Raw genomic sequence first — 14101 nt, forward strand, 5'->3', positions numbered from 1 at the left:
AATGAAAAATAGGATTCTGGCTGTTACGGCTGTCGTCGGAATGAGACCAAGCGTGGTAGGTGAGCATGAGCGTCGTAGGCGTACATTTTCTTTAATATAAATGTTCCATCAAAAACAATAAACAACTCAACGAACGTAAAGCTAGGAGTGCAAACACATGCAACAAACAAGACAAGATCCCACAGCAGAAGGTGGGAAAAAGGGCTGCCTAAGTATGATCCCCAATCAGAGACAACGATAGACAGCTGCCTCTGATTGGGAACCATACTCGGCCAACAAAGAACATAGATTTCCCACCCTAGTCACACCCTGACCTACCAAATAGAGAATTTAAAGGATCTCTAAGGTCAGGGCGTGACACTGGCAGTCCATGGTGAGTAATCGCAGTCCTGATGTCCAAAAGTTATTTTTGGTCATAAGAGACGGTAGCGGCAACATTATGTACAAAATAATTTAAAAAAACAAGTTGCAAACAACGCAAATAAACAAACAAAAAAACAATCGGTTTGGGACACGTAAAACGGCAGCCTTCTACTCCGGAACACGTGTTAATTGAAATGCATTCCAGGTGACTACCTTATGCTTGGTTGAGAGATTGCCAAGAGTGTGCAAAGCTGTCATCAAGGCTAAGGGTGGCTATTTGAAAAATCTCAAATATATATAGATTTTGATTTGTTTAACACCTTTTTGGTTACTACATGGTTCCATATGTGTTATTTCATAGTTTTGATGTCTTCACTATTATTCTACAATGTAGAAAATAGTAAAAATAAAGAAAAACCCTTGAATGAGTGGGTGTTCTTAAACTTTTGACCTGTAGTGTATATATTTTTGCCAACCCCTCGCGCCCCCCCGCTGACACATCACCCCCCCCCCCCCCCCTCTCTGCCCCCCACCCCAGGGGGCGTGCCCCAGAGTCTGGGAACCACTGCTGTATCACATCAAACCAATCAGAACAGGGTTTAAATGAGCGGCAGCCTAAGCCCTGCAATGAAACAGCACGGCTATGTGAGCGCGTAGTGATGCCATACGGTCCGCGTCAGGAACACTGAAGCTTATAGCGGCAGGTTTATAATGTCCACTAGTCGATATGTGCTTCTGCTCTCTAATCGTCAAATCAACTCGCTAATGTCGTAAAGGTGGATTCCAATGCTCCAGAGACAGAGAAGGTAGCGCACAGGTAAGCCGTTTGGTTATTTGATTGTAGACTATGTACACTGTCATTAGAATGCAGTTCAGGATTTGTCCAAATTAGCTCAGTTACTGTAGCTACAGTAGCTACTGTAATATACAGACATGATAGACGATACGCCGGCGAAATAATAATAATAATAATGTTGACAACATGTATGAAGGCAGACGTGTGATCACCTAGGATTACTCAGTAATTACTCAGTAATCCTAGGTGTTTTACAGGTGAGAATATAGCTGCATTGGGAGAGCGGTGTCACTGTAGACTAATTTACATATAGACGAGCCATTGAATAATTTATTACTCATCCAGTGTCAACGGGTTCATACTTGAATTACATCATTGGCAGCATTTGTCTCACGTGCCAATGGCAATGTGGCAGTGAATAGCCTACCTTATCAAGTTCTCTGACTGATTAGGTTATATTCCTGCTGCAAATTGATTAAGAAATTATTGAAAATTAAGGGAAGCTTTGCCAATCCTCTTTCTCACACATATTCCCCTTTTCCTTTGTCTGTGTGTGTAAAAACCCATCCAGAGTCCAGTAGAGGCCCATGCTTTAGATTCTTGTGATGCAATGTCAATAGGCTAGCTAGCCCACCTCAAGTGTGCACACTTCACTTGATAGTACAGTCTCTGGAAAGCTATTTATCTTTTGTCTTTCCTGCTGTGCCTTTGGACTTCAGCACCTGTCCTCTGCCCCCACGCCTACCTCGTCCCTTCTCTCTCTCTCCCCATCCTTGTCTTCTGCCCATCCTCTCCTCTCCCTCGACCTCAGCCTATCTGTTTGTCTCACATCTCTCCATTCGTCTTTCCCCAGCCTCCTTTGTCCATCCTTCAATCTCTCCCCATCCCTTAATCTCACTGTCCCTCCCTCCCTCCCCTCCTCTCACCATCCCTCTCCCCAGCCCTCTCTCCCCTTGACTTTAACATACTGTACCTCTGAGGTCACACTAATGTCAGGGTTACGTTAAGAATGCGTGTGTGTGTGTGTGTGTGCGTGTGCAGAGCGGAGGAGCCATGACACTGACGAGAGGGTCGTTCACCTACACCACGGGGGAGGAGTACCACGGGGAGTGGAAAGAAGGCAAGACATCTCCTCTATTAACCTTCTTTATCAAGTTCACTTCATTTGACATCGTTATACTGTACAGTAGGCAAATATAGTGGCTGATCAATATGGCGCCAACGCATCAGTGCATCATGCTTTATACTGGTATGTAGGCCTTCATGTATATATGAGAGTCTGGTGATTCTCTAATCCTCATTGTGTTCTAATATTACGACGAAGCCTTCACACTGAAGTCCAGAGGTTACTCAATTCATAGGCTCAATAATCTGAGAAGCCTTCACACTGAAGTCCAGAGGTTACTCAATTCATAGGCTCAATAATCTGAGAAGCCTTCACACTGAAGTCCAGAGGTTACTCAATTCATAGGCTCAATAATCTGAGCGTAATATCTTCAGGGGGTAGCAGCAGCCAGATAATTCATCCACAGAGCTGTCGGATATAACATCCTTACAGCCTCATTACCAGCAGCTAGCCTATCTAGGCAGTCCCCTGGAGTCTCTGACTCCATAAGATGTTAGCTAACAGTCTCCCGTGGCTCTGTTTCTCTGTGTCTTAACTAACAGTCTCCCGTGTCTGTTTCTCAATGTGTCTTAACTGTACGTATTTATTTAGTTAGTCAGTAGTTGGTGCTGTCAGTAATTAGGGGTAATCTGGGCAGGATATATACCAGTGAGAGGATGGGGGTTGGGGGAATACTGTGAATTTAACAACCCTTTGTCGTCCTCCTGTCCTTTGTTCTTTCTGTAAGGCACCAGACTAGGTTTTTAAACATAGAAACATATGTGACAAACATGTCTCCCCATTTCTAAAAGTGTTTGATCTTATTATTCTGACAACACACACAGTCGTAGTCTATTAAGCCAAATCCTAACTAACCTTTAACCCATGACGTCAAGGCTGACCTCACGTAGCTTTTTTTAAAACCTTTATTTAACTAGTCAGTTAAGAACAAATTCTTATTTTCAATGACAGCCTAGGAACAGTGGGTTAACTGCCTTGTTCAGGGGCAGAGCAACAGATTTTTACCTTGTCAGCTTGGGGATTCAATCTTGCAACCTTCCGGTTACTAGTCCAGCACTCTAACCACTAGGTTACCTGCCGCCCCGTCAGGAATAGACCTTCGACTGCTTTTGGAAACGCACTAGAAAGCTCAGACTCAACCCCTGTTGAGGAGACAAAGTTCAAGCAGCAGAACAGCCAAACACATCTGCCAGGAGGAACTATAATATTCATGAGAATATTTCAAAACTTGAGATCGTTAACATACTCTTTGTTTAAAATGTCAGCTCCCTCAAACACAGCCATGTTATGAACAGTTCCCACGGTTTTAATGAGCATAGAAGTCCAATCAAAGGTCAAAGAAGGTCAAGAGAGCAGGATTGCAGTTTATATACCGTAACGTTTACTGTAAAATGTAGAATAAATATCCTAAACTTTCTTGTATCCGACCTGTTGATGATTGGCTAAGTACACATTCTTAGGGTTATATGCCAAGTAAAATAAAATAAAAAATGGAGAGAACAGCCACATACATATTGTATTGGATCATACAGGCAGCAGACACACATTAATTGTTGTGTGTGTGGTGTAGCTCATTCACAGACAGATTCTGAAGTAGGAATCCCTGTTAGAAACTTGCTGGATTAGATCACTTTAAGGAGGCAATAGGCAGATGGTATCCTAATATACTCAACCTGCTGGATTAGATCACTTTAAGGAGGCAATAGGGAGATGGTATCCTAATATACTCAACCTGCTGGATTAGATCACTTTAAGGAGGCTGTAGGCAGATGGTATCCTAATATACTCAACCTGCTGGATTAGATCACTTTAAGGAGGCAATAGGCAGATGGTATCCTAATATACTCAACCTGCTGGATTAGACCACTTTAAGGAGGCTGTAGGCAGATGGTATCCTAATATACTCAACCTGCTGGATTAGACCACTTTAAGGAGGCTGTAGGCAGATGGTATCCTAATATACTAAACCTGCTGGATTAGACCACTTTAAGGAGGCTGTAGGCAGATGGTATCCTAATATACTCAACCTGCTGGATTAGACCACTTTAAGGAGGCTGTAGGCAGATGGTATCCTAATATACTCAACCTGCTGGATTAGACCACTTTAAGGAGGCAATAGGCAGATGGTATCCTAATATACTCAACCTGCTGGATTAGATCACTTTAAGGAGGCAATAGGCAGATGGTATCCTAATATACTAAACCTGCTGGATTAGACCACTTTAAGGAGGCAATAGGCAGATGGTATCCTAATATACTCAACCTGCTGGATTAGATCACTTTAAGGAGGCAATAGGCAGATGGTATCCTAATATACTCAACCTGCTGGATTAGATCACTTTAAGGAGGCAATAGGCAGATGGTATCCTAATATACTAAACCTGCTGGATTAGACCACTTTAAGGAGGCTGTAGGCAGATGGTATCCTAATATACTCAACCTGCTGGATTAGACCACTTTAAGGAGGCTGTAGGCAGATGGTATCCTAATATACTCAACCTGCTGGATTAGACCACTTTAAGGAGGCAATAGGCAGATGGTATCCTAATATACTCAACCTGCTGGATTAGACCACTTTAAGGAGGCTGTAGGCAGATGGTATCCTAATATACTAAACCTGCTGGATTAGACCACTTTAAGGAGGCAATAGGCAGATGGTATCCTAATATACTAAACATGCTGGATTAGACCACTTTAAGGACCTGTAGGCAGATGGTATCCTAATATACTCAACCTGCTGGATTAGACCACTTTAAGGAGGCTGTAGGCAGATGGTATCCTAATATACTCAACCTGCTGGATTAGACCACTTTAAGGAGGCAATAGGCAGATGGTATCCTAATATACTCAACCTGCTGGATTAGATCACTTTAAGGAGGCAATAGGCAGATGGTATCCTAATATACTAAACCTGCTGGATTAGACCACTTTAAGGAGGCAATAGGCAGATGGTATCCTAATATACTCAACCTGCTGGATTAGATCACTTTAAGGAGGCAATAGGCAGATGGTATCCTAATATACTCAACCTGCTGGATTAGATCACTTTAAGGAGGCAATAGGCAGATGGTATCCTAATATACTAAACCTGCTGGATTAGACCACTTTAAGGAGGCTGTAGGCAGATGGTATCCTAATATACTCAACCTGCTGGATTAGACCACTTTAAGGAGGCTGTAGGCAGATGGTATCCTAATATACTCAACCTGCTGGATTAGACCACTTTAAGGAGGCAATAGGCAGATGGTATCCTAATATACTCAACCTGCTGGATTAGACCACTTTAAGGAGGCTGTAGGCAGATGGTATCCTAATATACTAAACCTGCTGGATTAGACCACTTTAAGGAGGCAATAGGCAGATGGTATCCTAATATACTAAACATGCTGGATTAGACCACTTTAAGGACCTGTAGGCAGATGGTATCCTAATATACTCAACCTGCTGGATTAGACCACTTTAATGACCTGTAGGCAGATGGTATCCTAATATACTCAACCTGCTGGATTAGACCACTTTAAGGAGGCAATAGGCAGATGGTATCCTAATTTACTCAACCTGCTGGATTATACCACTTTAATGACCTGTAGGCAGATGGTATCCTAATATACTCAACCTGCTGGATTAGACCACTTTAAGGAGGCAATAGGCAGATGGTATCCTAATTTACTCAACCTGCTGGATTAGACCACTTTAAGGAGGCTGTAGGCAGATGGTATCCTAATATACTCAACCTGCTGGATTAGACCACTTTAAGGAGGCAATAGGCAGATGGTATCCTAATATACTAAACCTGCTGGATTAGACCACTTTAAGGACCTGTAGGCAGATGGTATTCTAATATACTAAACCTGCTGGATTAGACCACTTTAAGGACCTGTAGGCAGATGGTATCCTAATATACTAAACCTGCTGGATTAGACCACTTTAAGGAGGCAATAGGCAGATGGTATCCTAATATACTCAACCTGCTGGATTAGACCACTTTAAGGAGGCTGTAGGCAGATGGTATCCTAATATACTAAACCTGCTGGATTAGACCACTTTAAGGAGGCTGTAGGCAGATGGTATCCTAATATACTCAACCTGCTGGATTAGACCACTTTAAGGAGGCAATAGGCAGATGGTATCCTAATAAACTCAACCTGCTGGATTAGACCACTTTAAGGAGGCAATAGGCAGATGGTATCCTAATATACTCAACCTGCTGGATTAGACCACTTTAAGGAGGCTGTAGGCAGATGGTATCCTAATATACTCAACCTGCTGGATTAGACCACTTTAAGGAGGCTGTAGGCAGATGGTATCCTAATATACTAAACCTGCTGGATTAGACCACTTTAAGGAGGCTGTAGGCAGATGGTATCCTAATATACTCAACCTGCTGGATTAGACCACTTTAAGGAGGCTGTAGGCAGATGGTATCCTAATATACTCAACCTGCTGGATTAGACCACTTTAAGGAGGCAATAGGCAGATGGTATCCTAATATACTCAACCTGCTGGATTAGATCATTTTAAGGAGGCAATAGGCAGATGGTATCCTAATATACTAAACCTGCTGGATTAGACCACTTTAAGGAGGCAATAGGCAGATGGTATCCTAATATACTCAACCTGCTGGATTAGATCACTTTAAGGAGGCAATAGGCAGATGGTATCCTAATATACTCAACCTGCTGGATTAGATCACTTTAAGGAGGCAATAGGCAGATGGTATCCTAATATACTAAACCTGCTGGATTAGACCACTTTAAGGAGGCTGTAGGCAGATGGTATCCTAATATACTCAACCTGCTGGATTAGACCACTTTAAGGAGGCTGTAGGCAGATGGTATCCTAATATACTCAACCTGCTGGATTAGACCACTTTAAGGAGGCAATAGGCAGATGGTATCCTAATATACTCAACCTGCTGGATTAGACCACTTTAAGGAGGCTGTAGGCAGATGGTATCCTAATATACTAAACCTGCTGGATTAGACCACTTTAAGGAGGCAATAGGCAGATGGTATCCTAATATACTAAACATGCTGGATTAGACCACTTTAAGGACCTGTAGGCAGATGGTATCCTAATATACTCAACCTGCTGGATTAGACCACTTTAAGGAGGCTGTAGGCAGATGGTATCCTAATATACTCAACCTGCTGGATTAGACCACTTTAAGGAGGCAATAGGCAGATGGTATCCTAATATACTCAACCTGCTGGATTAGATCACTTTAAGGAGGCAATAGGCAGATGGTATCCTAATATACTAAACCTGCTGGATTAGACCACTTTAAGGAGGCAATAGGCAGATGGTATCCTAATATACTCAACCTGCTGGATTAGATCACTTTAAGGAGGCAATAGGCAGATGGTATCCTAATATACTCAACCTGCTGGATTAGATCACTTTAAGGAGGCAATAGGCAGATGGTATCCTAATATACTAAACCTGCTGGATTAGACCACTTTAAGGAGGCTGTAGGCAGATGGTATCCTAATATACTCAACCTGCTGGATTAGACCACTTTAAGGAGGCTGTAGGCAGATGGTATCCTAATATACTCAACCTGCTGGATTAGACCACTTTAAGGAGGCAATAGGCAGATGGTATCCTAATATACTCAACCTGCTGGATTAGACCACTTTAAGGAGGCTGTAGGCAGATGGTATCCTAATATACTAAACCTGCTGGATTAGACCACTTTAAGGAGGCAATAGGCAGATGGTATCCTAATATACTAAACATGCTGGATTAGACCACTTTAAGGACCTGTAGGCAGATGGTATCCTAATATACTCAACCTGCTGGATTAGACCACTTTAATGACCTGTAGGCAGATGGTATCCTAATATACTCAACCTGCTGGATTAGACCACTTTAAGGAGGCAATAGGCAGATGGTATCCTAATTTACTCAACCTGCTGGATTAGACCACTTTAATGACCTGTAGGCAGATGGTATCCTAATATACTCAACCTGCTGGTTTAGACCACTTTAAGGAGGCAATAGGCAGATGGTATCCTAATTTACTCAACCTGCTGGATTAGACCACTTTAAGGAGGCTGTAGGCAGATGGTATCCTAATATACTCAACCTGCTGGATTAGACCACTTTAAGGAGGCAATAGGCAGATGGTATCCTAATATACTAAACCTGCTGGATTAGACCACTTTAAGGACCTGTAGGCAGATGGTATTCTAATATACTAAACCTGCTGGATTAGACCACTTTAAGGACCTGTAGGCAGATGGTATCCTAATATACTAAACCTGCTGGATTAGACCACTTTAAGGAGGCAATAGGCAGATGGTATCCTAATATACTCAACCTGCTGGATTAGACCACTTTAAGGAGGCTGTAGGCAGATGGTATCCTAATATACTAAACCTGCTGGATTAGACCACTTTAAGGAGGCTGTAGGCAGATGGTATCCTAATATACTCAACCTGCTGGATTAGACCACTTTAAGGAGGCAATAGGCAGATGGTATCCTAATAAACTCAACCTGCTGGATTAGACCACTTTAAGGAGGCAATAGGCAGATGGTATCCTAATATACTAAACCTGCTGGATTAGACCACTTTAAGGAGGCTGTAGGCAGATGGTATCCTAATATACTCAACCTGCTGGATTAGACCACTTTAAGGAGACTGAAGGCAGAAGGTATCCTAATATACTCAACCTGCTGGATTAGACCACTTTAAGGAGGCAATAGACAGATGGTATCCTAATATACTAAACCTGCTGGATTAGATCACTTTAAGGAGACTGAAGGCAGATGGTATCCTAATATACTCAACCTGCTGGATTAGACCACTTTAAGGAGGCAATAGGGAGATGGTATCCTAATATACTAAACCTGCTGGATTAGACCACTTTAAGGAGGCTGTAGGCAGATGGTATCCTAATATACTCAACCTGCTGGATTAGACCACTTTAAGGAGGCAATAGGCAGATGGTATCCTAATATACTCAACCTGCTGGATTAGATCACTTTAAGGAGGCAATAGGCAGATGGTATCCTAATATACTAAACCTGCTGGATTAGACCACTTTAAGGAGGCAATAGGCAGATGGTATCCTAATATACTCAACCTGCTGGATTAGATCACTTTAAGGAGGCAATAGGCAGATGGTATCCTAATATACTCAACCTGCTGGATTAGATCACTTTAAGGAGGCAATAGGCAGATGGTATCCTAATATACTAAACCTGCTGGATTAGACCACTTTAAGGAGGCTGTAGGCAGATGGTATCCTAATATACTCAACCTGCTGGATTAGACCACTTTAAGGAGGCTGTAGGCAGATGGTATCCTAATATACTAAACCTGCTGGATTAGACCACTTTAAGGAGGCTGTAGGCAGATGGTATCCTAATATACTCAACCTGCTGGATTAGACCACTTTAAGGAGGCAATAGGCAGATGGTATCCTAATATACTCAACCTGCTGGATTAGACCACTTTAAGGAGGCTGTAGGCAGATGGTATCCTAATATACTAAACCTGCTGGATTAGACCACTTTAAGGAGGCAATAGGCAGATGGTATCCTAATATACTAAACATGCTGGATTAGACCACTTTAAGGACCTGTAGGCAGATGGTATCCTAATATACTCAACCTGCTGGATTAGACCACTTTAAGGAGGCAATAGGCAGATGGTATCCTAATATACTCAACCTGCTGGATTAGACCACTTTAAGGAGGCTGTAGGCAGATGGTATCCTAATATACTCAACCTGCTGGATTAGACCACTTTAATGACCTGTAGGCAGATGGTATCCTAATATACTCAACCTGCTGGATTAGACCACTTTAAGGAGGCAATAGGCAGATGGTATCCTAATTTACTCAACCTGCTGGATTAGACCACTTTAAGGAGGCTGTAGGCAGATGGTATCCTAATATACTCAACCTGCTGGATTAGACCACTTTAAGGAGGCAATAGGCAGATGGTATCCTAATATACTCAACCTGCTGGATTAGACCACTTTAAGGACCTGTAGGCAGATGGTATTCTAATATACTAAACCTGCTGGATTAGACCACTTTAAGGACCTGTAGGCAGATGGTATCCTAATATACTAAACCTGCTGGATTAGACCACTTTAAGGAGGCAATAGGCAGATGGTATCCTAATATACTCAACCTGCTGGATTAGACCACTTTAAGGAGGCTGTAGGCAGATGGTATCCTAATATACTAAACCTGCTGGATTAGACCACTTTAAGGAGGCTGTAGGCAGATGGTATCCTAATATACTCAACCTGCTGGATTAGACCACTTTAAGGAGGCAATAGGCAGATGGTATCCTAATATACTCAACCTGCTGGATTAGACCACTTTTTAAGGAGGCTGTAGGCAGATGGTATCCTAATATACTCAACCTGCTGGATTAGATCACTTTAAGGAGACTGAAGGCAGATGGTATCCTAATATACTCAACCTGCTGGATTAGATCACTTTAAGGAGACTGAAGGCAGATGGTATCCTAATATACTCAACCTGCTGGATTAGACCACTTTTTAAGGAGGCTGTAGGCAGATGGTATCCTAATATACTCAACCTGCTGGATTAGACCACTTTAAGGAGGCTGTAGGCAGATGGTATCCTAATATACTCAACCTGCTGGATTAGATCACTTTAAGGAGACTGAAGGCAGATGGTATCCTAATATACTCAACCTGCTGGATTAGATCACTTTAAGGAGGCTGTAGGCAGATGGTATCCTAATATACTCAACCTGCTGGATTAGACCACTTTAAGGAGGCAATAGACAGATGGTATCCTAATATACTCAACCTGCTGGATTAGACCACTTTAAGGAGGCAATAGGGAGATGGTATCCTAATATACTCAACCTGCTGGATTAGACCACTTTAAGGAGGCAATAGGCAGATGGTATCCTAATATACTCAACCTGCTGGATTAGACCACTTTAAGGAGGCAATAGGCAGATGGTATCCTAATATACTCAACCTGCTGGATTAGATCACTTTAAGGAGGCAATAGGCAGATGGTATCCTAATATACTAAACCTGCTGGATTAGACCACTTTAAGGAGGCAATAGGCAGATGGTATCCTAATATACTCAACCTGCTGGATTAGATCACTTTAAGGAGGCAATAGGCAGATGGTATCCTAATATACTCAACCTGCTGGATTAGACCACTTTAAGGAGGCTGTAGGCAGATGGTATCCTAATATACTCAACCTGCTGGATTAGACCACTTTAAGGAGGCTGTAGGCAGATGGTATCCTAATATACTCAACCTGCTGGATTAGACCACTTTAAGGAGGCAATAGGCAGATGGTATCCTAATATACTCAACCTGCTGGATTAGACCACTTTAAGGAGGCTGTAGGCAGATGGTATCCTAATATACTAAACCTGCTGGATTAGACCACTTTAAGGAGGCAATAGGCAGATGGTATCCTAATATACTAAACATGCTGGATTAGACCACTTTAAGGACCTGTAGGCAGATGGTATCCTAATATACTCAACCTGCTGGATTAGACCACTTTAAGGAGGCAATAGGCAGATGGTATCCTAATATACTCAACCTGCTGGATTAGACCACTTTAATGACCTGTAGGCAGATGGTATCCTAATATACTCAACCTGCTGGATTAGACCACTTTAAGGAGGCAATAGGCAGATGGTATCCTAATTTACTCAACCTGCTGGATTAGACCACTTTAAGGAGGCTGTAGGCAGATGGTATCCTAATATACTCAACCTGCTGGATTAGACCACTTTAATGACCTGTAGGCAGATGGTATCCTAATATACTAAACCTGCTGGATTAGACCACTTTAAGGACCTGTAGGCAGATGGTATCCTAATATACTAAACCTGCTGGATTAGACCACTTTAAGGAGGCAATAGGCAGATGGTATCCTAATATACTCAACCTGCTGGATTAGACCACTTTAAGGAGGCTGTAGGCAGATGGTATCCTAATATACTAAACCTGCTGGATTAGACCACTTTAAGGAGGCAATAGGCAGATGGTATCCTAATATACTCAACCTGCTGGATTAGACCACTTTTTAAGGAGGCTGTAGGCAGATGGTATCCTAATATACTCAACCTGCTGGATTAGATCACTTTAAGGAGACTGAAGGCAGATGGTATCCTAATATACTCAACCTGCTGGATTAGATCACTTTAAGGAGACTGAAGGCAGATGGTATCCTAATATACTCAACCTGCTGGATTAGACCACTTTTTAAGGAGGCTGTAGGCAGATGGTATCCTAATATACTCAACCTGCTGGATTAGATCACTTTAAGGAGACTGAAGGCAGATGGTATCCTAATATACTCAACCTGCTGGATTAGATCACTTTAAGGAGGCTGTAGGCAGATGGTATCCTAATATACTCAACCTGCTGGATTAGACCACTTTAAGGAGGCAATAGACAGATGGTATCCTAATATACTCAACCTGCTGGATTAGACCACTTTAAGGAGGCAATAGGGAGATGGTATCCTAATATACTCAACCTGCTGGATTAGACCACTTTAAGGAGGCAATAGGCAGATGGTATCCTAATATACTCAACCTGCTGGATTAGATCACTTTAAGGAGGCTGTAGGGAGATGGTATCCTATTATACTCAACCTGCTGGATTAGACCACTTTAAGGAGGCAATAGGCAGATGGTATCCTAATATACTCAACCTGCTGGATTAGATCACTTTAAGGAGGCTGTAGGCAGATGGTATCCTAATATACTCAACCTGCTGGATTAGATCACTTTAAGGAGGCTGTAGGCAGATGGTATCCTAATATACTCAACCTGCTGGATTAGACCACTTTAAGGAGGCAATAGGGAGATAGTATCCTAATATTCTAAACCTGCTGCATTAGACCACTTTAAGGAGGCTGTAGGCAGATGGTATCCTAATATACTCAACCTGCTGGATTATATCACTTTAAGGAGGCTGTAGGGAGATGGTATCCTATTATACTCAACCTGCTGGATTAGACCACTTTAAGGAGGCAATAGGCAGATGGTATCCTAATATACTCAACCTGCTGGATTAGACCACTTTAAGGACCTGTAGGCAGATGGTATCCTAATATACTCAACCTGCTGGATTAGACCACTTTAAGGACCTGTAGGCAGATGGTATCCTAATATACTCAACCTGCTGGATTAGATCACTTTAAGGAGGCAATAGGCAGATGGTATCCTAATATACTAAACCTCCAGTTGATAGAGGGAAGGAAGATTACAGTTCAAAATGGTGTGTATTCAGGACTCGTACCAAGAAGCACAGATTATTAAACGATCGTAGCCTATTACAAGAGCATTGGGCCATGCAGTAGGTTTCATTATTTGATGATAAGGAAGAAATGCTGCATTTCTAAATGAATGTAACAGCTCAGATTGTTGTATTTTTTGTTTCTGTGTTTAATAACTTAAATGTTGTTTCCTGTGCCCCCCCCCGGTCGGAGACATGGAATGGGCCAGCTGAAGTTCTCAGATGGAACGTGCTACGCGGGACAGTTTGAGAATGGACTGTTCCAAGGCTCGGGGGTGCTCCTCTTCCCAGACGGATCCAGGTGTGTGTCTGTGTGTGTGTGTGTGCTTGTACATCTTCTTTATTTCATGATTTGTTCTTCTTCATCCCGAGGTATGAGGGTCAGTTTACCCAGGGGAAGTTCCAGGGAGCCGGGGTCTTCAGTCGCTTTGATGGGATGAAGTTTGAAGGAGAGTTCAAGAGTGGTCGTGTGGAGGGATATGGTACGTTCATCAAACCACAAGGCTCTAATAGGAGAAACAGTTGCAAAACAAACACAACA

The 14101-nt window shown here is 42.4% G+C and overlaps 1 protein-coding gene across 2 annotated transcripts in view; it reads left to right on the forward strand.

The window, feature by feature from the left end:
- Positions 1-1007: 1007 nt before the first annotated feature.
- Positions 1008-14101, forward strand: part of morn4 (MORN repeat containing 4) — a 33161-nt gene continuing 20067 nt past the window's right edge. Inside the window, exons 1-4 of one of the 2 annotated variants that reach the window (XM_071409216.1) lie at positions 1008-1180; positions 2201-2313; positions 13754-13861; positions 13933-14042. In XM_071409216.1, the coding sequence (XP_071265317.1) occupies positions 2213-2313; positions 13754-13861; positions 13933-14042 (319 nt within the window). In that variant the 5' untranslated portion in view covers positions 1008-1180; positions 2201-2212. Of the gene's footprint in view, positions 1181-2200; positions 2314-13287; positions 13862-13932; positions 14043-14101 lie in introns of those variants that run through there. The other variant, XR_011676048.1, reaches the window with a different exon arrangement.

This window comes from Salvelinus alpinus, chromosome 7 (genome assembly GCF_045679555.1).
Source record: "Salvelinus alpinus chromosome 7, SLU_Salpinus.1, whole genome shotgun sequence".
Lineage (NCBI taxonomy): Eukaryota > Metazoa > Chordata > Actinopteri > Salmoniformes > Salmonidae > Salvelinus > Salvelinus alpinus.